We start from the raw sequence: 22,673 nt of genomic DNA on the forward strand, positions 1-22,673 counted from the left end.
AGAATATGTCTCTGAGTTGACTTCCAGGTCAGTTTTTTTCAGATAGATGGGAGCGTTTCAACAAATAAATTTGTTTTCTTTTATTTTTAATAAATTTTCTTAATTATAGTCTTAAAGAGTCATTCTGTTTCCTTGTTTTCTTTTTCTTCAAGGACTCAAATTACATGCATTTTGGACCTTTTTTTTTTTTTTTTTTTTGCATTTCTTTCATTCCAACCAGACTGACTCTGTTGTTGTACTTCATTTTTTAAATCTTCCCCCACCCCTTTCTGTTGGTGGTTTCCATGCCTTCCTTCAGAGATTTATTAAATCTTCATTTGAGATAAGTTTGTCTTTCTTTTTATTTTCTTTGCCAGTTTGAGCAACTGTTGTTGCATTTTTCTTCCTGCTTTTTGTCCATTTTTAGTTCATAATTTTTGAATTTATGATTCTAGAACATTTTATAAAATATTTAACTAAATTTGGAATATTGTGTTAGTTTTTATCTGCTTCAATATAAGTTTTTGGGGAGAAAATTTTCATCAGCTAAAGTATTTTTATTCCCAATTTCTACTTTCTTCTTACAAGTACTTCAGAATAAAATTTGTTTGGTCTTTATTTTTTTAATAGGCAACTTGTGGACATAGTTCTTTGTTTGCGTATCCTCTGAGGTTGATCTCAATGTGTTCCTTCAGACAGTCTAAATCCTATAAACATAATATCTTATTTAGTGCATCAGAAAGTTCATTGAGTGCTGGCTGGTGTGACTCAGGTTGCAGGTTCAATTCCTTGTCCAGGCGTGTACAGGAGGCAACCAATCGATGGTTCTCTAATGCATCAATATTTCTCTCTTTCTCCTTTCCTCTTTCACTGCTTTTCTCTCTAAAAGCAATGAAAAAATGTCCTCAGGTAAGGATAAAAGGAAAGTGCATTGCTCTCATTCAAGATTTTCTGTAAGTATATAAAACATATGTAAATATAAAATATAAGTTTATATTTTGTATAAGTATATAGCTTACTGAAGTAGTCCCTTGGAAAATGATAAAACAAAATTATCAATAATAAAATTATATAGCTAAGTAATTATATTTCAAATATAAGTATTTTTCATAAACTGATTTCTAACCTGTAGAAATATAATACTAACCATAATTATGCTTTTTGTTTAATAAACAGGATGGATCATTTCTTATTCGGAAAAGCTCTGGCCATGATTCCAAACAGCCATATACATTAGTTGTATTTTTTAATAAGCGAGTTTATAATATCCCTGTGCGATTTATTGAAGCAACAAAACAGTATGCTTTGGGCAGAAAAAAAAATGGTGAAGAGGTTAGTAATTTCTCTTTTAATCCAAGTCTATACCTATGTATTGAACACAATGGCATCATACTATATTAAGAAGCTAGAAATGAGGGAAAAGGATACAAGAGTACTTGGTCCAAGCCTTGCATACATGTTATAAACAGATAAAGTACTATGTTTGGGGAGTATATCCTATGAGAGAATAGAAAGGAGGAAAGACTGCTATGCTGTAAAGACTACACTTTAGTCCTTTTACTCTGTTACTTAGTGAGGTCATTCTGATTCAGTATTTTAGTCCACGGGAACATAAAAATCAAGATTGAAATGTCAAGTGAAATCAATATTGTAAACATCAAGTTCAGTGTCCAGAGCTCCTAAGTCAAGAACTAGGATCTCAACTTAAATACGACAGTGGATGATCAGGGAAGGATCAAAAGAGATGCAGTAACCTGAGTTGAAATGTTAGACTATATCCCTGGGCCAGAATAAGCTTTTGGGCTTGCAGCAAGAAAAAAAAGCATTGCAGTAGGTCTTGAACTTCAACTTTTCTTTAATCTGCACCAAACTCAATGCTTACCATAGCTCTCTTTAGCCAGTTTGTTCCTATAAGTAAGCCTAAAATATGGACCAGAGTAACCCATGAATGGTCAGAAAGGGAGCAATACTTGTTCTGGTCTTGAATGATGGGTTGAATTATAGACAGAATGGAAGTTGAAATGGATGAGAAGAAAAGTGGAAAGAACAACCTAAACAGAGAAAATAGAATTTTAAATGTTCAAAATATTTATTTTCAATATTCTTCCAGGAAGAACTACATCCATTCCAAACTCAGCACTCGTTAGTTGTTAGAAAGTGTCTTCTCCACTAGATGAGGCCAGGAACGAGACTATGTCTTGTTTATCTCTCTATTTCTAGAACCACAGCACAATGGCAGGCTTCAGTGGATGCTTGATCAGTACTTACTATTAAATGAATGGATTTGTTGATTGAGTGATTACAGGCAGGAAAATAGCATTTGTAAAATGAACTGATAAGGTCTTATGTCAATTAGTGTACTCTTTATTTCACTTTTTTAAAAATATGGTAAAAATACACATAATAAAATTTACCATATTACCATCATAAATGTATAGTGTAGTAGTGTTAAGTATATTTACAATGTTGTGAAACAGATCTCCAGAACTTTTTCTCTTGCATATCTGAAACTATTGAACAATTCCCCTTTTCTACTACCCACAGTCCATGGGAACCACCATTTTACTTTTTATTTCTGTGAATCTGACTACTTTAGGTACCTCATATAAGCAGGATCACATAATACAATGTTTGTTCTTTTGTGACTGCCTTACTTCATGTAGTATAATAACCTCAGGGTTCACCTGTGTTGTAGCATGTGACAGGATTTCTTTCTCTTTTTAGGCTACATAGTATTCCATTGTATTATGTACCACATTCTGTTTATCCACTCATCTGTTGATGAACATTTAGATTGCTTCTACCTCTTGGCTATTGTAAATAGTACAGCAATGAACATGGGTGTGCAGATATCTCTCTAAGACTCTGCTTTCAATTCTTCTGGATATATATTCCAGAAGTGGGATTGCTAAAACATATGTAGTTCTACTTTTAATTTTGGAAGGAACCTCCATGTTGTTTACCAGTGATTGCATCATTTTATAATTCTACTAACAGTGCACAAGAGATCCAACTTTTCCACATCCCTGCCAACACTTGTTTTTGTTTTTTTTTTAAATAGTAGCTATTTGCATTTCTCTGATGGTTAGTGATATTGAGCATCTTTTCATGTTTGTTGGCCATTTGTATATTGCCTTTAAAGAACTGTTTATTCAAGTCTTTTTCCAATTTTTAAATCAGGTTATTTGATCTTTTGTTGTTGAATTGTAAGAGTTCTTCATTATTCTGGGTATTAACCCCTTATCAGACACACAATTTACAAATATTTTCCCCCATTCCATTGCTTACCTTTCACTCTGTTGATTTTGTCCTTTGGTGAACAAAAGCCTTTAAGTTTGATGTAGTCCTATTTGTCTATTTTTTTTTTTTTTTTTTGTCACCTGTGTTTTTGGTGTCATGTCCAAGAAATCATTGCCAAATACAATCTCATGAAGATTTTCTCCAATGTTTTCTTTCAGGGGTGTTTATAGTTTGGGATTTTATTTTGCTTTTAATTAAGTCTCAGATAGTTAGAAAATGCAAAACTCTTAAATCTGAAACCACAAAAACTGATCAAGATTAAACTTGGATTTTAAAATATAGATTGCATTATCATTTAACACCAGTTAAATGTTAACACTGTCTGCTTTTCCCCACTCACAAAACCTTCATTCTCACTACTACTTTTATCTGACAAATCTTTTCAAATAAGTGCTTCTAACTGTAGTAATCAGTGGTAGGACATGGTGGTGATCCTAGCAGGAGGGTGACTTTGGATGGGTGGTTTCATTGAAAAGCCTCCCCAGGGGTCCCATACTTCTATAAGAGGCTTAAGGGTGGGTGAGGGAGCTGTCCTCTTAGAGGTCCTGAAATTCTGGTAAACAGGGAATCCTCTTGGCTTTAAGAATCTTCATCCTAAAACCCTAATTCAAAAGAACTTATGCACCCCTATGTTCATAGCAGCACTGTTTGCAATAGCTAAGCGCTGGAAACAGCCTAAGTGCCCATCTGTAGATGAGTGGATCAAAAAACTGTGGTACATTTACACAATGGAATACTATGTAGCAGAAAGAAAGAAGGAACTCCTGCCATTTGCGACAACATGGATGGAACTAGAGAGAATTATGCTTAGTGAAATAAGCCAGGCAAAGAAAGAAAAATACCATATGATACCACCTAATCCAGGAAACTAAGGAACAACATAAACAAATGAACCAAATAGGACAAGGAGCAGAATAGTAGTCGATAGGGGGGAGAGGGGAGGGAAAGATGGGGGATAAGTAAGGGAAGGGTTTAGTCAAGGAACGTGTATAAGTGACTCATGGACATGGACAATGGGGAGGGATATGATTGTGGGAGAGGGGATGGGCTGGGTGGGGGGAAGCAATGGGGGAAAAATGTGACAACTGTAATTTAAAAATAAAAAAATAAAAAATCTTCAACCTTATCTCAGAATGGATAGATCAAAGCTCTTACTTAAATTTTCTATAATAAAAAGATTATTTCTCCCATTTACTGAACGTCTGAATGGAAAATGAAAACTTTAGTTACAAGATGTCAACCTTGAGGATATTTTGAAAAGTTTGTCTGTATTTGTGTTTGGGTGTATATGGGTAGAAAAAAGCAACCAATTGATTAATTGTTTGACTTTTTATGTAAGTGTTTTGGCATTATGTAAAGTATTGAGTAGTTTTAAATATCTGTTTGCTTTTTTAAATTGGTCATGAGATTTTCAGTTATCAAACAAGTTGTTTGCTTATGTATGAATATCTTGAATACACTGAATTAGACTAGACAGGGGGAAAAAGGACCACTGAGGAGAAAGGATCACTGAGGAGAAATGCAACGAAGTTAGGCTCAATTCTTCATGTAATTAAATTTTTTTTAAAAAAGGCCAAGAGTACTCCCTACTACAAACATTTCAACTCAACTCTCTTCTTCAAACATTAACTCTCCAAGCAATACTCAAAAAATATTCAAGGACTAGGAAAGAATGAGATGTTTGTTTAAGTATATCAACTCTCTTATGTTTCTTGAGTTCAGAACACGCTTTTCCCTTGGAATCCACTTCAAAGAGGTTCTGCTATTTCATCTCTGGTTCTTCAGTCCATCAATTTAACTTCTAACTGCATCAGTTTAATAGCATACTATTCTAAACAAACAGAATGAATGTCTTTATGCATATCATTGGCAATTGCAAAAGAGCTAAATGATTATAGAGAAAGTAGGAAATAAAAACTGCAGATACTCAAAGGTCCCCATCTCTCACTTCTCCACCCTGAGCTAATATTGATAGCCAATTATCTAAAAGACAACTGATATTTCATTTGAAAAAGTTGACCAGTATTCTGAATAATTTATTTTATTCAATATAGAGATATTTCAAAGCTATCTAAAGAATTAATATGGCTTTTTAAATATTTTTATTCCAGATGTTTGTCTTTAAAAAATTAAAAAACAATAAAATCAAGTGGTGATAACTGCTAAGTTTACGGCACTGTTGCAAAACAATTACCACTTTTTAAAAGGTGATTCTGAATGCATTTATTTGATGATTATGAGCTTGCAGTACTTTTGTATAATCAATGAATTTGACTTCATGGACTGTGTTACATTTATTTTACCTTTCATTTAAAACATTGATCATTCTAAGAAAAAAATATTATAACCTTAAAATCTAGAAAGCAGGAATATATGGAAAAATAAATATGTATGATAAAAGCCTAGCATGAAATTCCATTTTCAGTTAGGCACTAATTTACCTCTAAACTTAATGGGTGCTAAAGCAAAAATGGAAATATGAGGGTTTATAAAGCTTTTCTTATTTATTCAAAAAAATAAACAAAAAGAAAAACGTGAATTAACTTAGGAAATAACTCTTTCCTGATACTAAATTCTACAGTTAACTTATTACATCAGTCCTTGTATCTGACTGTGCAACCTAACAGTAAATCATGTAGAGAAATTTACTGTATGACAGTTTTACACTTGACACTAACTAAAAAGACAATATTAAATATTACATCATAATTCAATGAAATAATTTCTCTAAGTACTTACACTAATTGAAGCTGTCAGTTGTGTTTTTAGTCTTACTGAATATAGGAAAGGCCAAGGTCTGCCACCTTGAAGTTTATAGTCTTTGTTAAATTAGACATTTTTGAGTAGAATGTTAGCTGGGGCCTAATAACTGACTAACTTGAGAAAACAGAAGAAGGGGGGAGGCGTGAAGCTCAAAGTTAATATAAATGCAAGTGTATAATTCATCTACATTTTCTTGCTCCAGTACTTCAGAAGTGTTGCTGAAATTATCAAGAATCATCAACATAGTCCCCTGATTCTTATCGACAGTCAGAATAACACAAAGGATTCCACAAGACTGAAATATGCAGTTAAAGTTTCATAAAATCTTTTTAAAAGGGGAGATCAACGTCATTGCTCCAGACATTTACTCTATTTCTACTTTTAAGAAAAAGTGCCCAAGCTTCATACTTTGGATTACGGTTCATCCAGTAACAAAGCAGAAGATGGAGGCAGCTACTAAGGTGGTCACCATTTCCTTATAAGAAGTTCACATGAACTTGTTCTATTGCCTGACCTGATGAACTGTTAATATCTGGTGAGGTGGAATTATCATGCTATTAATATTCTCCAAATAAATGTTCTTATTTAAAAGAAATTGGTGTAAAGTATTTTCAATTATGTAAGAAAATAACACTCTTTTCAAAATAAGAAGACAATAATCTTGGATAAAACAGAGCAGCTGGAAATTTAGGCCACTACACTATTCAGTAGTGCACTAATGTTAACTGAGATATCTACTGCCAATACTTGAGAATTATGTCTTGGTTATAATTTTTATTGGTAGAAAATAAAATATAGATAACTTATGATAGGGGAGGTGTAATGATTCCAACTATGGGAGATGTATATAGGTATAGCCTTTCTAGAAGCTTTTGTCCATGATTATGTTGTTAGCTTTGCTTATTAAAGTAATTATACCCTCTTTGATTTGCATGTCTATTAAATGGGCACTAAACTTGATATGAGGTTCAAAGTAAGAGGAGAACAAAATTAGACTAAAAAAAGCCTAGGGAACAGAACAAGGGCAGGAAAGCAGACTGATGAACACAAAAGATACCATTGTGAGCAGCCACACCCAAGGTCTTAGCTCACCCCAGAAATGTATCACACTTTGTACTTTTTATTTTACTCACACTTTAGACAGCATTAAAATGATAAATTAAATAATTAAGATAAATATAATAATTAAATGAGGGATGTACTTGATCACTGAATAAGATAGCAATCTCTGAAAGGATTTTGAAAAGCTAGAAGGTAGTGATTTCAGAGTAACTCAGACTCACCTGTAAAGATAACTGTATTTTTAAATGTCATATCCGTCGTCAGCAGCCGTCCGTCTCGAGAGACGATGGTGTAGCTTCTTAAGAGTCTATCTGCACCGCCGAGAATGGTTGTGCAGTCCGACTCGGGAGTGACACGGTATCTGTCTCCTCCCGTGTTGAATCGACATCTTGCGATGACGCTGAAGCTACAGAGCCTGGGCAGGGTAATATGGAGGGTCTGCTGTTGCCCATGCAGTAGACCCCCCCTCTCTTCGCAGCTGAAGGGTCCAAGGGAAAGACGGAGTCAATACAGCTTGGCTTCAGGTGCGCCGCAGGAGTTGCCGGTGTTGACTACAACGTCAAACCGCCTTAGGGACTCCGGCTCCGGATTTTCTGTCGGGGTTTACTCCCTTAGCCTTTCCCCTGAAGAGGTATGCCGCAAGGCAGCGGAGGTTTTTTGGAGTCAGAGTTTTCCTTCTCTGATGTACCCTGACTGGAAGATCGAACCAGCGACACTTAGCTCGCAGGCCGACGCTCAATCCACTGAGCTAAACCAGCCAGGGCAAAAAATGTCATATACTGTCATGATTACTATTTATAAGTTGAATTGTGTTCCCCAAAGAAAGATATGTTGAGGTCCTGACCCTCAGCACCTCAGAACGTGTTCTTCTATGGTCTTTACAGATGTGGTCAAATTAAGGTGAGGTTATTAGGGTGGGCCCTAATCCAGTATGACTGGTGTCTTTATAAAAGGGGGCATTTGGACACAGACACAGACATACACAGAGGGAAGACAAAGTGAAGAGGTACCCAGGGGGGGATACCATGTGAAGACAGAGGATTAGCGATGCATTTACAAGCCTAGGAGTGCTGCAGATTCCCAGGAAGCCACCAGAAGCTAGGAAGAGGCAAGGAAGGATTCCCCCACACATTTCAGCGAGAACATGGCCCTGCTGACACCTTGATTTCAGATTTCTAGCCTATAGAACTGGAAGACAATAAATTTCTGTTTTTTTAGGCATGCAGAATTTTTATGAGAATAATATATATAAATACCTAAGGAATAGTAGGTCTCAATAAATGCTAACACCATAGCTGAAGTTTCAAATACTCCACTTGTAAGTCTAAAAGAAAAGGACACAATTTGAAGGTTATTATCACAGGTCTGTTATGAGAAGATATGAACCTAAAACTATGGTAGCGACTGAGCCCAAAAAGAAACAGATATTAAGTGAAAAAAAAAAAAAAAAGAAAAAGAAAAAGAAAGAAACAGATATGAGGGACATGTCTAAGGACAGTTGCAGGAAAGCTACCGCACTGCATTTCGGGGATAGAGGAGAAATAACGAGTTCATACCGACTGCTGTTTCAAGCCTGGTGACTAGGAAAACAGACGTGCCTCTTTGCTCTTCAGGTTGTTTCTCGGATCTTTGCATTTTAGTTTTCATACAATTTTTGAAAATAGGATTTCAATTATTAATCCTTCAAATTTTCTTTTTTCTGTCCTTCTTCTCCTTCTTGTCACAGTTGCATGAATGTCGCATTATTTGATATTGCCTCACAGTGTGGCAGTCATGGAGGTGCACTGTTCGGAACTGCCAAGAAGAAAAATGTGGCATTCGTCTCCCAGGAGTGTAATTAACTGGCGGCCTTTAGTTCTTAGTGTCTTCAGAATCTGCATTGGGTTTTGAGCCAAGTCTTTGCTCTTCCTAGGCAGCCCTCATTCTGGCCATTTCTGCCCAGAATGGAACTCCTCTAATACACAGTCTTTAACCTGAAGCACCGTTGGGTTGGCTGACTTTATCAGTGATGCATGGAAGTCTGAGGCTCTCTATACCAAACCTGCTTCCACTCACCAACACTTTTCTTTCACCAGTATCTTATCTGCCTTATGGTCTGAAGGCTTTTCTTACTAAGTCTTACTCCCTCCCCTTTCATCTTTCCAAAACATTACTGCCCAATAAACCTTACACTCCAAACTCCATCTCAGCATCTTCTGCCCAGAAAACCCAGCTGACAGAGTTAGTACCAGGAGTGGTCCAAGAGAGTAGGTAGTAAGCTGGAGTCTTTGGACCAGATTACTCACCACTTGGCTGGCAATAAGGACCCCATCCTAGGGGTATTTGAGGCATGAATCATCCCTGGTACAAAGTGCAATTCAATTGCTAATCTCCTGCAGTGGAGAAAAAGGAAGAAAGAAAAAAAAGGGGGTGGGGGGAAGACCAGACTCAGGATTGAATAGAGTTGCTGAGCTGCAAAGATAACTTAATGCCAAACCAAGACAGAGCTCTTATGCCAAAGTCAGAGTCCTAGTCTGAAAAACCTGGGACCCTGACAGATGGGATGAGTATACCTGGTGATGAATGGTAGTGAATATTACCAATTATTTGGCTTCCCACATTCCTCTGAATGCTTGGAGTCTGCAGAGATGTCACATCTCACTAAGAACTAGCACTCTCCCTATGTGGGAAGATACTGTGAAGGCCTCTCCCCTACAAGGCAACAGAAATTCCCCTCAGGATGTGTCCCCACCCCCCATCAACTGCCAGGCCACAGAAATCAGCTATGAGTGCTCTAGGACTGCTAAGGTAAGAAAAGAATAAATCCTGAAGGAGATGGAAGAATTAGGCACCATGAACTGACAGGAGTCAAGGGAGTACCATGGGACTAGACTGTGAGAATGCTTGAGCCAAGGAGCCAGGATATGAAGAGAAAAGGAAGATTTTATTAACTTAGGGGGAAAATCTCAGGATACAAGATTAAACACCCAAGCAAAAACCCTAGAAAATGTGCAAACTCATTGGATGGCTCCTGGGAGACGAGAGAAAGTGATGACCTTCGCTGATTTGAGGCTGCAATGCCTGAATCACTGTGGCAGATGGTGGAGGAAAGGATTTAAAAACTCAGGGAAGAGGGCATGCTGGAGTGGATATATTGTGTAAAGGCAGAAGACCCACCACAGAATTACATTCCAGAGGACAAGGGTGTTCACCAAGGTCATCAGAAATGCACTGGTAAGAGAATGAGCATCACTAAGAAATTCATTGTTGGTCCTATTCTGCTGGCCAGGGCTAACAGTACCTAGGGCTAATTTTCACAAATACTGGCACACTGATAGCAGCACTTAATTATCAGAAGTCAGGAGTATCAATTATCTATACAATTGACAAAATATGGGTGCTAGTCAGGGGGCTTGACTCACGGAGTTGTAAATACAGTTAACAGAATGTGGCAACCACTGAGGCAGAATACGGGCAGCCAATAAGGTGTGGTTTAATATATATATATATATATATATATATATATATATATATATATCCCTTCCTGGTTCTAGGGTGTTTTTTATCCTATCAGTGGATTAGGGAAGCCCAGAGACAATCACCATCCAGGGAGTTTCTCAGCCACCTGGCAGGTCACATTTTTCAGACCAGTTCTGGCCTGTGACATTCTCCACTGAGCTTCCATGCTATCCTCCAGGCCAGTTTTTGCTAACTGGATCTAGCCCATCAATGCTCAGCAGTGAATTTCTTTCAGCCACCCATTAGGCTTCAGCTGGGCCACACCCTCTAGTGAGTTTCTCTGCTACCCAGTGGGGCAACTTCCTGTGGATCAGCTCAAGGCTCTAGTTTCTTTAACACTCAGCAGGCTGTCTACAGCAGCCCAGCTCTAGCGGACCTGTGCCCTTTAATGAGTTTCACAGCCACTGAATTGATTACTCCTACAGACCAGCTCAGGTCTGCACTCTCTGGAGAATTTCTTCACTATCAGCAGGCTGAATGTATCTGTGGCAGCTACAACCTCTTCAATAAAGTCTGAATCTCAGACAGGGGTGTAGGGAGCCTTATTCTAAGTGCTCAGTTTCTTTCTTGTTTATTCTCTCTCAATTCTATACACAGGGGAACAATTTTTAACATAATTTCTGTTGAGTTCTATTTTTCAGCTGTTTTAGACTTAAATATGCATGCTGACTTCAAAACTATAGTTAGTTTTCTTCTATCACATCAAGTTTTTTCTGTACAGCTTATCTTAATGTGACCACTCTAGGCTGGATCAAGCCTGGATCAAGGGAAGCACTAGTGCTCTCCTATTGGCTGAGAGCAAGCCTCCCTCGAGTGGGGAGGGGTGGGGGACCACCTGGGAGACCAGCGACAGGTTCATACTTGTCTAGGCTATTCAGTTACACATGAGACAGTGTGGTGAGAGGCTGTGTGCCGCTCTATATAGTGAATTGTATTCCAAACTGTAGTCTGAGTTCTTGTCTGTATACAAAGAGTTAGCAGAATTTATTTTTTTTATTTACATACTTATTTCCTTTCCTTCAGATCATGTCTGCCTTTGCTATTTCTCATCGTAAGTGCCTAAACAACACTGATTTATTTTGTTATATCTTTCACCATTCCCAGTCAAAGGACAAACATCAGCGCATTTGTCAGGCAAGCCTATTTTGCATATTTTAAAGTAAAACTTGGTGATCCAGATAAGTCTTGGGCCCCTCACAAGGTATGCAAGCAGTGTGTTGAGAGTTTACGGATGTGGACTAAGGGAACACGTGATAAATTGCCATTTGGAATACCTATGGTTTGGTGAGAGCCCAGAGATCATTCAAGTGATTGTTACTTTTGTATAGTGAAAACGTCAGTACATAACAAGAAAAATACATGTAAAATAGAGTATCCTAGTCTACCATCAGCTATACGCCCAGTGCCTCATTCAGCTGAAATCCCAGTGCCAGTTTCCATTGAACTACCCTCTTTTGAAAAACAGGAATATGTTGAAGAACTAAGTGACAGCAACGATGAAGATTTTGAAATTGAAGATGACTCAGTTCATATGGGATTTGATCAGCATGAGTTGAATGATTTGGCACGAGATTTGGGACTATGCAAAAAGGCTTCAGAACTCCTAGCATCAAGACTACATGAGAAAAACTTGTTTGAAAAAAGAGCGAAGGCATCCTACTTTCAATCAAGAGAAAGTGCCTCTGCAGTACTTTCAAAGTGATGGTGACTTTGTGTATTGCCATAACATACATGGTTTAATGGAGGAATTGGGAATTCCAATCTATAAAGGAACTGAATGGCGACTGTTCGTTGAGCTCAAAGTGGAGCTTGAAGTGTGTCCTCCTCCACAATGGCAATTTATTTGGTATGGTCCCAATTGGCCATTCAGTTTGTTTTCATGAGGAATATGAAGACATAAAAAGAATATAATCAATAAAATATACTTAAAAAAAAAAAAAAAGAACCTTGAAAGGTATGTAAAATTTCTATTGTCATCTGATAAACAGAGGCCAGGGATGGTGCTCAAATCTTATAATGCACAGAAGAGCCCTCACAATAAAAAATTATCCAACAAAAAAAAAAAAAAAAAGAGTCATTGAGGAGAGGAGAAGATGGCAGCGGAGTAGGTAGCAGTGTTGTCTGCTCACTCCCATCATGGAAGGACTTGGGGTGCAAACATGGAGAGAAGTGAGTGAGTGAATGAGTGTGAATTTCAGGCAGCGTGACAGGGAAGGGAGTGTGGGAGCAGCGTGAAGGAGGGTGGAAAGTTCACCCGTGCACTCCAGGCTGAGTCACTGGGCCTCCGGGACTGGCGCATCTGCTGTACCACACCTGACGGGGGCAGCTGCTGACTGGCTCGTTAGCCAGGAGCTGCTTGGAGGCTTCCCACTGCCAGGGGTGCACCGACCAGTGAAGTCTTGCAGGGAGTCAGTGAGAAGGTTTGGTTGAAAAGGCTGGAGGCGTGGGAGGACAGTGAACAACACCGACTGGGAGAAACTGTATGAACTGAGTCTAGGTGGAGACTCCCTTGGCTGCAACCTGGGACTGAAAGCTCTGTGCTCTGGGTGCACACAGCGCTCATGTCAGGGCCCCACTAAGCAAAGGGGCAGCTTTGAGCCATGGAGAGGGGCCCATACCAGAAAGCTGTGGCAGGACTGCAGACTCAGTGGGGACCCCAGGCCGGCAGGTGGCGCACACAGACATATAGGCAGGGACGCGAGCGGATGCTGTAGCTCGGGAATAGAGACACGACTGAAGGTTGAGCAGAGATGACTGGCATGCGCATGCTGGCCCACCCGCAGAACAAAATTGCTAGACAAGCCTGAGGAGGGCTGAGGGTGCCGCAGGAGGGGACTTAACTAAACGCAGCTCACAGCGGAGCGGCAGTAGGCTCACGAGTAAGAGACTAGCAACCCCAGAATCAAGCTGGATCTCCCCACAGCCAGCCAACCAACCAGAAAAGATTTGAAACCCATGGAATTTTGACCAGGGGCGGATCCAGAAAAAAGGAGACTGCGCCTAAAGGTTGAACTGAGTAAAAACTCTTTCTTTTTTCCTTCTTTTTTTCCCCCTCTTTCTTTTCCTTCCATTTCCTTTTCTTTTCTTCCCTTCTTCTTTTCTCTCTCTTTCTTTTTTCTATTTCTTTCTTTCTTTCTATTTTTTAAAAACTCTTTCTTTAATCTGTTTCCTACCTTCTATGCCCCCAATCCTTCTGCTTTAATTTTTGTTTTTTTGTTTGTTTGTTTCGTATATCCTCCCTCTCACACTAAACATATAGCATATAACTGTTATACAAACTTAATACTATACACTTCCACTTTCTCACTTCATTCTGCATTCTTCTCTTCCTTTTTAAACAGTGTAAATATTACTTGCTGTCTTGCATGGCCTTGACCTTACTTGCTACTATTATTATTATATCACCTTCCCTCTCAAAAATCATCTTTCTTTCATTTAAAACAACTCCTATCTCTTTCTCCTATAAGAGTCTTAATTTCTCTACATTTATATTAATATTGACTTGTTTGCTGATGATAGTGGGATTGTGGGTGGGGGATATTTTGGAGGGTGTGGGTTTCTTGCCTGAGTTGTGTGCTTATGTTTTAACAGCATATCCAGAAAAGAACTCAGGACAAGGTGGGCAGACTGACTCTCAATTAACTAGGCAGAGGAAAGGATACACCAAAAAGTAACTGAAATACAACCAGACAGCTTAAACAAATGGCATAAAAAGCAACACAAGAGCATCAGTCTCAGAAGATCAAAGAGACTACACCAGCGAATCCCCCAGGTCTTCTATAAAGAATCTCAGATCACGAAAGCGGGAAATCGAAGCAGACAAATCTAATAAAAAAAAAAAAAAGAACAAGAAGAATTCAACATGAGAAGACACAGAAACAACTTCCCAATGAAAGGAGAAGAGGAATCCCCAGAAAGAGAGATAAATGGAATAGACATAAGCCAACTCTCAGACATGGAATTCAAAAACATGGTTATAAAGCTCAATGACCTTGACAACTTCAAAGAAAACTATGACAAACTCCAGGGAAATTACCAGCAACTCCAAGGAAACTATAAAGAATTGCAGGGAAGCTACAAGGAACTTACGGAGACCAGCATAAAAAAGGACATAAAAACTATTAATAAGAACCAGGAAGAAATGAAGAATACAATTTCTGAACTGAAGAACACAGTAGAATCAATCAAAAACAGGCTAAACGAAGCAGAAGATCAGATCAGTGAGTTAGAAGACAATGTAGAAAAAAATTCCCAGACAATACTACAAAATGAAAAAAGATTTAAAAAGAATGAAGAGAATTTAAGATAACTGCAGGACAACATGAGACTAAACAACATTAAAATCATATGGATACAAGAAGGAAAAGAGGAGGAAAAAGGGATAGAAAACATGATTGAAAAAGTAATGACAGAAAATTTTTCTAACCTGGTGAGAGAAAAAGTCATGCAAATCCAGGAAGCACAGAGGGTCCCAATGAAGATGAACCCAAAAAGGCCCACTCCAAGGCACATCATAATTAAAATGGGAACATTCAAAGACAAAGCAAGAATCCTAAAAGCAGCAAGAGGAAAACAGCAAATAACATACAAGGGAGCTCCAATAAGGCTATCAAATGACTTCTCAACAGAAACACTACAAGCCAGAAGGGAATGGCAAAAAATATTTCAAGGAATGAAAAACAAAGGCCTACAACCAAGACTACTCTACCCAGAGAGGCTCTCATTCAAAATCGAAGGTGAAATAAGGAGTTTCTCAGACAAAGGAAGACTAAAAGAATACATCTCCACCAAACCAGCATTGCAAGATGCTAAAGGGAATGCTTTAAGAAAAAGAAGAAAAAAAGAGGAGAATAGGAACGCCAGTACAAGGGGAAATGAATAAATACCTATCAATAATAACCTTAAATGTAAATGGATTAAATGCTCCAATTAAAAGACATAGGATAGCGGAATGGATACAAAAACACGACCCACATATGTGCTGTCTACAAAAGACACACCTCAAAACAAAAGATTTACACAGACTGGAAGTGAAGGGATGGAGAAAAGTATTTCAAGCAAATGGACATGAAAAAAAAAAAGCTGGGATAGCAATACTTATATGAGACAAAACAGATTTCACAGTAAAGGTCATAAAAAGAGACAAAGAAAGACATTACATAATACTTAAGGGGAAAATCTATCAATAAGATATAACCCTTATAAACATATATGCACCCAACATAGGAGCACCAAAATATGTAAGGAAATTTTTGAAAGACTTCAGGATGGATATAGACAACAACGCACTCATAGTAGGAGACTTTAACACCCCATTGTCAACAATGGACAGATCTTCAAAGCAAAGAAACACCAAAGATATTCAGGCATTGAACACTCTAGATCAAATGGACTGAGTTGATATGTATAGAATTTTTCCTCCCAAAGAAGCAAAATATACATTCTTTTCTAGTGCACATGGAACATTTTCAAAGATAGACCACATGGTAGGACACAAAACAAGCCTCAACAAATTCAAGAAAATTGAAACTATATCAAGCATCTTCTCATATCACAATGGCTTAAAGCTGGAAATCAACTTCAAGGAAAAAACTCAAAAATATTCAAACTCATTTAACATGCTGTTAAATAATGAATGGGTTAACAATGACATCAAGGAAGAAATAAAAAAGTTTCTGGAAACAAATGATAATGAACACACAACAACCTAAAACCTATGGGATACAGCAAAAGCAGTCCTGAGAGGAAAGTTCATAGCAATACACACCTACCTAAAAAGGATAAAAGAATCTCTAATAAAAAAATCTAACCCTACAGCTACAAGAACTAGAGGAAGAACAGCAAGCAAAGCCCAGAGCCAAGTATAAGAAAGGAAATCACCAACATCAGAGCAGAGTTAAATGACATAGAGATCAAACAAACAATTCAAAAGATCAACAAAAGTAGGAGCTGATTCTTCGAAAAGGTAAACAAAATCGACAAGCCTTTAACCAGGCTCCTCAAGAAAAACAGAGAGAGGACCCAAATAAATAAAATCAGAAACGGAAAAGGAGAAATCACAACCATTACTACAGAAATACAAAGAATTGTAAGAAATTATTACGAACAACTGTATCACAAGAAATTTGACAACCTATATGAAATGGACAAATTTCTGGAAACATATAATCTTCCAAAACTGAATCAAGAAGAAGCAGAAAGCCTAACAGACCAATAACAACCAGTGAAATTGAAGCAGTAATCAAAAAACTCCCAGCACACAAAAGCCCTGGACTGGATAGCTTCACAGGTGAATTTTACAAAACATTTAGGAAAGAAATAACTCCTATCCTTCTCAGACTATTCCAAAAAATCCAAGAAGAGGAAAGACTCCTAAACTCATTCTATGAAGCCAGTATTACCCTAATTCCAAAACCAGGCCAAGACACAACAAAGAAAGAAAACTACCGGCCAATATCGCTCATGAACATAGATGCTAAAATCCTCAACAAAATATTGGCAAACTGGATCCAACAACACATTAGAAAGATCATACACCATGATCAAGTGGGATTCATCCCAGGGATGCAAGGATGGTTTAATATTCACAAGTCAATAAATATAATACACCACATAAACAAAATGAGGGGAAAAAAACCCCACATGATAATATCAATAGATGCAGAAAAAGCATTTGATAAAGTACAACACCCATTTATGATGAAAATACTCAGCAAAATGGCAATAGAGGGAGCATACCTCAACATAATAAAGGCCTTTTATGAGAAACCTGAAGCCAACATCAAACTCAATGGGCAAAAACTGGAAGCATTCCCTCTGAGGTCAGGAACAAGACAAGGATGTCCACTCTTTCCACTCCTATTCAACGTGGTCTTGGAATTTCTAGCCACAGCAATCAGACAAGAAAGAGAAATAAAAGGCATCCAAATTGGAAAAGAGGAAGTAAAACTCTCATTATTTGCAGACGACATGATAGTGTACATAGAAAACCCTACAGACTCCACAAAAATCTACTCGACCTAATAAGTGAATTCAGCAAAATACCAGGGTATAAAGTCAATATTCAGAAATCAAAGGCATTTCTGTACACCAACAATAAAATATCAGAGATAGAAACTAAAAGAAAAATCCCATTTACCATAGCAACAAGAGAAATAAAGTACCTAGGAATAAACTTAACCAAGGAGGTAAAAGACCTGTACTCAGAAAACTACATAACACTGAAGAAAGAAATTAAGGAAAATACAAATAAATGGAAGCATATACCATGTTCATGAATAGGAAGAATCAACATCATTAAAATGTCCATACTACCCAAAGCAATTTATAGATTCAAAGCAATCCCTATTAAAATACCAATGACATATTTCACAGACCTAGAACAAATACTTCAAAAATTTATATAAAACCAAAAAAGAGCCCGAATAGCCACAGCAATCTTGACGAAGAACACAGTAGGAGGAATCACAATACCTGATATCAAACTATACTACAAGGCCACGGTAATCAAAACGGCCTGGTACTGGCATAAGAACAGACACATAGACCAATGGGACAGAATAGAGAGCCCAGAAATAAACCCAGGTCTATATGGTCAACTAATATTTGACAAAGGGGGAAGGAACATAAAATGAAGTGAAAAGAGCCTCTTCAACAAATGGTGTTGGGAAAACTGGACAGGGACATGTAAAAAAATGAAACTAGACCACCAACTTACACCGTATACCAAAATAAACTCAAGATGGATCAAAGACTTAAATGTAAGTTGTGGCACCATAAAAGTTCTAGAGGAAAACATAGGCAGAAAAAATATCAGATATTCCGTGTAGCAACATTTTCACTGATATATCTCCTAAGACAAGGGAAATAAAGGGAAAAATAAGCAAATGGGACTACATCAAACTAAAGAGTTTCTGCTCAGCAAAAGAAAATATCAGCAAGATGAAAAGGAAATCAAACATATGGGAAAATATATTTGCCAATAATACCTCAGACAAGGGATTGATCTCCAAAATATATAAAGAATTTATATGACTCAACACCAAGAAGACAGACAACCCAATTAAAAAATGGGCAAAGGACCTGAACAAACACTTCTCCAAAGAGGACATAAAGAGGGCCCATAGACATATGAAAGAATGCTCAACATCACTAGCCATCAGAGAGATACAAATAAAAACCACAATGAGATACCACCTCACACCAGTCAGAATGGTCATCATCAACAGATCAACAAACAACTTGTGCTGGTGAGGATGTGGAGAAAAGGGATCCCTGGTGCACTTCTGGTGGGAATGCAGACTGGTGCAGCCACTATGCAAAAACTAAAAATGGAACTGCCTTTTGAACCAACAATTCCATTGCTAGGATTATATCTGAAGAATCCTGAAACACTAATTCAAAAGAACCTATGCACCTTTATGTTCATAGAAGCACTATTTACCACAGCCAAGTGCTGGAAGCTACCTAAGTGCCCATCTGTAGATGAGTGGATCAAAAAACTGTGGTATATTTACACAATGGAGTACTATGTAGCAGAAAGAAGGAACTTCTACCATTTGCAACAACATGGATGGAACTAGAGAGAATTATGCTTAGCGAAATAAGTCAGGCAATGAAAGAAAAATACCTTATGCTCTCACCTATTACAGAAGACTAATGAACAACACAAACAAATGAGCAAAATAGAACCAGAGGTTTGTAAACCAGGAGTAGACTAACAGTAACAAGGGGGGAGGAGGGAGGAAGAGAAGGGGGAAAGAAGGGGAAGGGTCTAGTCAAAGAACATGTATAAATGACCCATAAACATGGAAAACTGGGTGGGGACTGACTGTGGGAGAAAGGGTGGGCAGGGTGTGGGGAAGCAGTAGGGGGAAAAGTAGAACAAATGTAATAGAAAAAAAATTTTTAGTGGGGGAAAAAAATATAAAAATGGAAATGCAATTCTAGTGAATATTAGAAGGACAAGGGTTTTTATTCACACTGTATATTTCTCTCCCTACCTGATCCCTCCAGAATTTGGCATTCTGAAGAAGTAAGTAATGACATCATGTTTTTTGCATAAAACTAATAAGACCACTTGTTAATAGAGGTTTTGTTGACCAAGACTTTGACTGGAATGTCATGCCTGAAGGAGACATGCTTGGGCTCTGGTTGTTACCAGAAAGCCCTGAGGAACTAAGATTGACTTTATAAAGTAATAAAAGCCCATGAGAAAAAAGACCTGGTACCTAGGGTGGATGTGTGGTCCATGGCAATCTTTCCAGGGAAGGAATAAAGGTTGCTTTCCTGAAAGATGGCTAGAAGCGGCCTTAAGGCACAATGGAAAACCTGAAGGATTTGGAAGAGACAGGTGTACAGGCAAGGCTGAATGGCAGGGATGTGGCTCAGCTTCTGTGCCCTGAGGGGCAGACCGAAGGTCACCCTAAATATTCCTTGTGTAAGTTCCAGCAAAGCAGACTTAAAGATCATAAGTGATCATTTGCTGCTCTTGCTGTTTATGCAAATGAACAGGATAAATTTAAAATGGACCTAATGCAGTCCCTTTAATGACAAGGAGGATAATCTTAAGGAGAAAAATTGTGATCCAAGGAAAATCACAATGCTCAGTGGTAGACTATAAAGTAGTGCAGCTAACTGTCTTTAAAGTTTCTTTTCATTTAAAGTTTTTCATTTGTAAGTTAAACTAGGTCTGTGGCATCATCAAAGATGCTTAATTTACAGGCAAGAAGATTGTCAAATGCCTTGAACCGGATGTCTTTCCAATAAGACAGTCTTACAGATTTAGAGACTGGTTTGTGGGTTATATTGCGTAAATTAATGTGTTTTCTGTTTTTAAAGGTCATAAGCCTATGACCTCATCACCTGAATGATTGTCTGTACGTATAGGCCTCACTTAATCCTGTCTGCATCGCTGTCTCCTGAGACTCAATGGTTTGACTGAACTAAGTGGCTGGGTTGGTGAAGAATGGGGTGGTCTGTGGGTTTTTTTCTATCCTAATGGCTTGGACCGAAAGGACCCAGAGGTCTGAGAGGGGGGAAACCTAAAATATTTCCCTCAGCCCAAGCTTAGTGGGCAAAAGGGTTTTGGAGAGGTATGATGTGCCTGGCACACCTTCTTCCAAAGAAGTCCTTTTTTTCCCCCTAATGTGGGACATTGAAAAATTAATACCTGCCTTTTGCCATCTAGTGGTTATGGATTGAATGATGTCTTTTAATCCTGTTGCCAAATCTGTTGCCCCAAGAATACAGGGATGCCAGCCTGTTAAACCAAGCATGCTGTTGTCTGGGGACAGCCACCCGAGCTGGAGTCTGCAAGATCCTTTCCCATGTGGGAAGGCCAACCTCCCCTCCACACCCCCACTATTATTAGGGATTTTTAGACCAAAGGGTAGGTAGGACGACGACCATGTCCAGCTTGAAGCAGCTAGAGGAGCATGAGACTGTCGCCCATTGTCGTCTATAAGATTATAAAGGGTCTTAACTATGAGAGGGGGGATTGTTATTTTTTATTGTTATAAAAAATTAATTAATAATAATAATATAGGAAAGGGAGAAACCGGGGAGCTTGTATGGATGACCCAGGGCATGGGCTCTGGGGCAGGTGGCATTGCTGTGGGAGGGGGGTGCTGGGCATAGGGGAACAAAGGGGAAAAAATTGGAACTACTGTAACAATATAATCAATAAAATATACTTTAAAAAAAGAGAGTCATTGATCTGTTGCAGTATCACAAACACAATTGGATCATCTGTGTTGACCTTAAAATGGTGTGCTTCCTTCTTGGTTAGCAATGCGGATATGCCGAGTATCCCTGTTTTCTGCGTATGTGGGACAGCAGAGCTCATGAGAAGCATTGGGTGGAGTCAAATTGGCATCCAAGATATGACCACAAACCTGGTGATCCAAACATTCTACATGAGCCACTTGTTGACAGAAAGAACATTATATTCCCACCTCTGCACATAAAACTGGATTTCATGAAGCAATTTGTTAAAGCTTTGCCAACAACCTTCAAGTATCTCACTTTGGCATTTCCTAGCCTGTCATTTGAAAAGATAAAGGCTGGTGTGTTTGATGGTCCACAGATTCGGCAGCTCATTAAAGATGAACACTTCATTGGGACAATGTCATAACTCCAAAAGAATGCTTAGTTGTCATTCAAAAACTATGTCAAGGACTTCCTTGGAAATACACAAGCACAGAATTACACCGAAATTTTCCAGAAAGTCTTGGAGAGCTTCAAAATTCTATAAGCGTAAATTTTTACCTTAATATGCATGTTTGGTAGCAGAACTTTACTACTTGTACACAATTTGACTTACAGTAACAATATATAGCTTTTACCCTGGCTGCTATTGCTCAGTGGATTGAGCCTCGGCCTGTGAGCCAAGTGTCGCTGGTTCGATTCCCAGTCAGGGCACATAACTAGGTTGCACATCAGGTCCCCAGTTTGGGGCGCTAATGAGAGGCAACCACACAGCAATGTTTCTCTCCCTCTCTCCTTTCCTCTCTAAAAATAAAATAAATTATTAAAATAAAAAACAATATACAGCCTTTATATGAATAAACTAACTCTAAATAAACAGTATATTCAGGTAATTTTTTCTTTATTTTCCTTTGTATGTACATTTTGTATGATTTTTGGGACAAAGGGAGGGTATCCTATACCTTAACAAGTTGACATGATAGATAAAAACTGGGGTCATTTTTTGGATTCAGATGCAAAAAGTTAGTCAAAAAGAAGTGTCAGATCTAACTTAACAAAAACTGTGTTCCCCAGTGATAGTAGCTAGTTCCTGCATTCACCATTTCTCTATTCCTTAGCATCCAGTTTTCCCCTTCTACTAGTTAACCAACTTCTACTAGTTGACAATTTTAATGGCATTATTGAGATGTAATTCACATAAGATTTACGTAATTCAGTCAGTTTTACTATATTCAGAGCTGTGCAGCCATCACAATCTGTTTAGAACATTCTCACTTCAAAAGAAAAATCCCATATCCAGAACCAGACACTCCATTCTCCACCAACTGCCATCATAGACAACGACTAATTATTTTTTATCTCTA

General features: G+C 38.1%; 1 protein-coding gene across 1 annotated transcript in view; it reads left to right on the forward strand.

Annotated features, from left to right (window-relative positions):
- BLNK (B cell linker) overlaps positions 1-6,637 on the forward strand; it is a 50,851-nt gene extending 44,214 nt beyond the window's left edge. The window contains exons 15-16 of the mRNA XM_090277920.1: positions 1,156-1,311; positions 6,245-6,637. Of these exons, the coding sequence (XP_090134046.1) occupies positions 1,156-1,311; positions 6,245-6,364 (276 nt within the window). The 3' untranslated portion in view covers positions 6,365-6,637. The remainder of the gene's footprint in view (positions 1-1,155; positions 1,312-6,244) is intronic.
- The last annotated feature ends 16,036 nt before the right edge of the window (positions 6,638-22,673 follow it).

Source organism: Furipterus horrens, unplaced genomic scaffold (assembly GCF_987537825.1).
Source record: "Furipterus horrens unplaced genomic scaffold, mFurHor1.1.pri manual_scaffold_5, whole genome shotgun sequence".
NCBI classification, from domain to species: Eukaryota; Metazoa; Chordata; class Mammalia; order Chiroptera; family Furipteridae; genus Furipterus; species Furipterus horrens.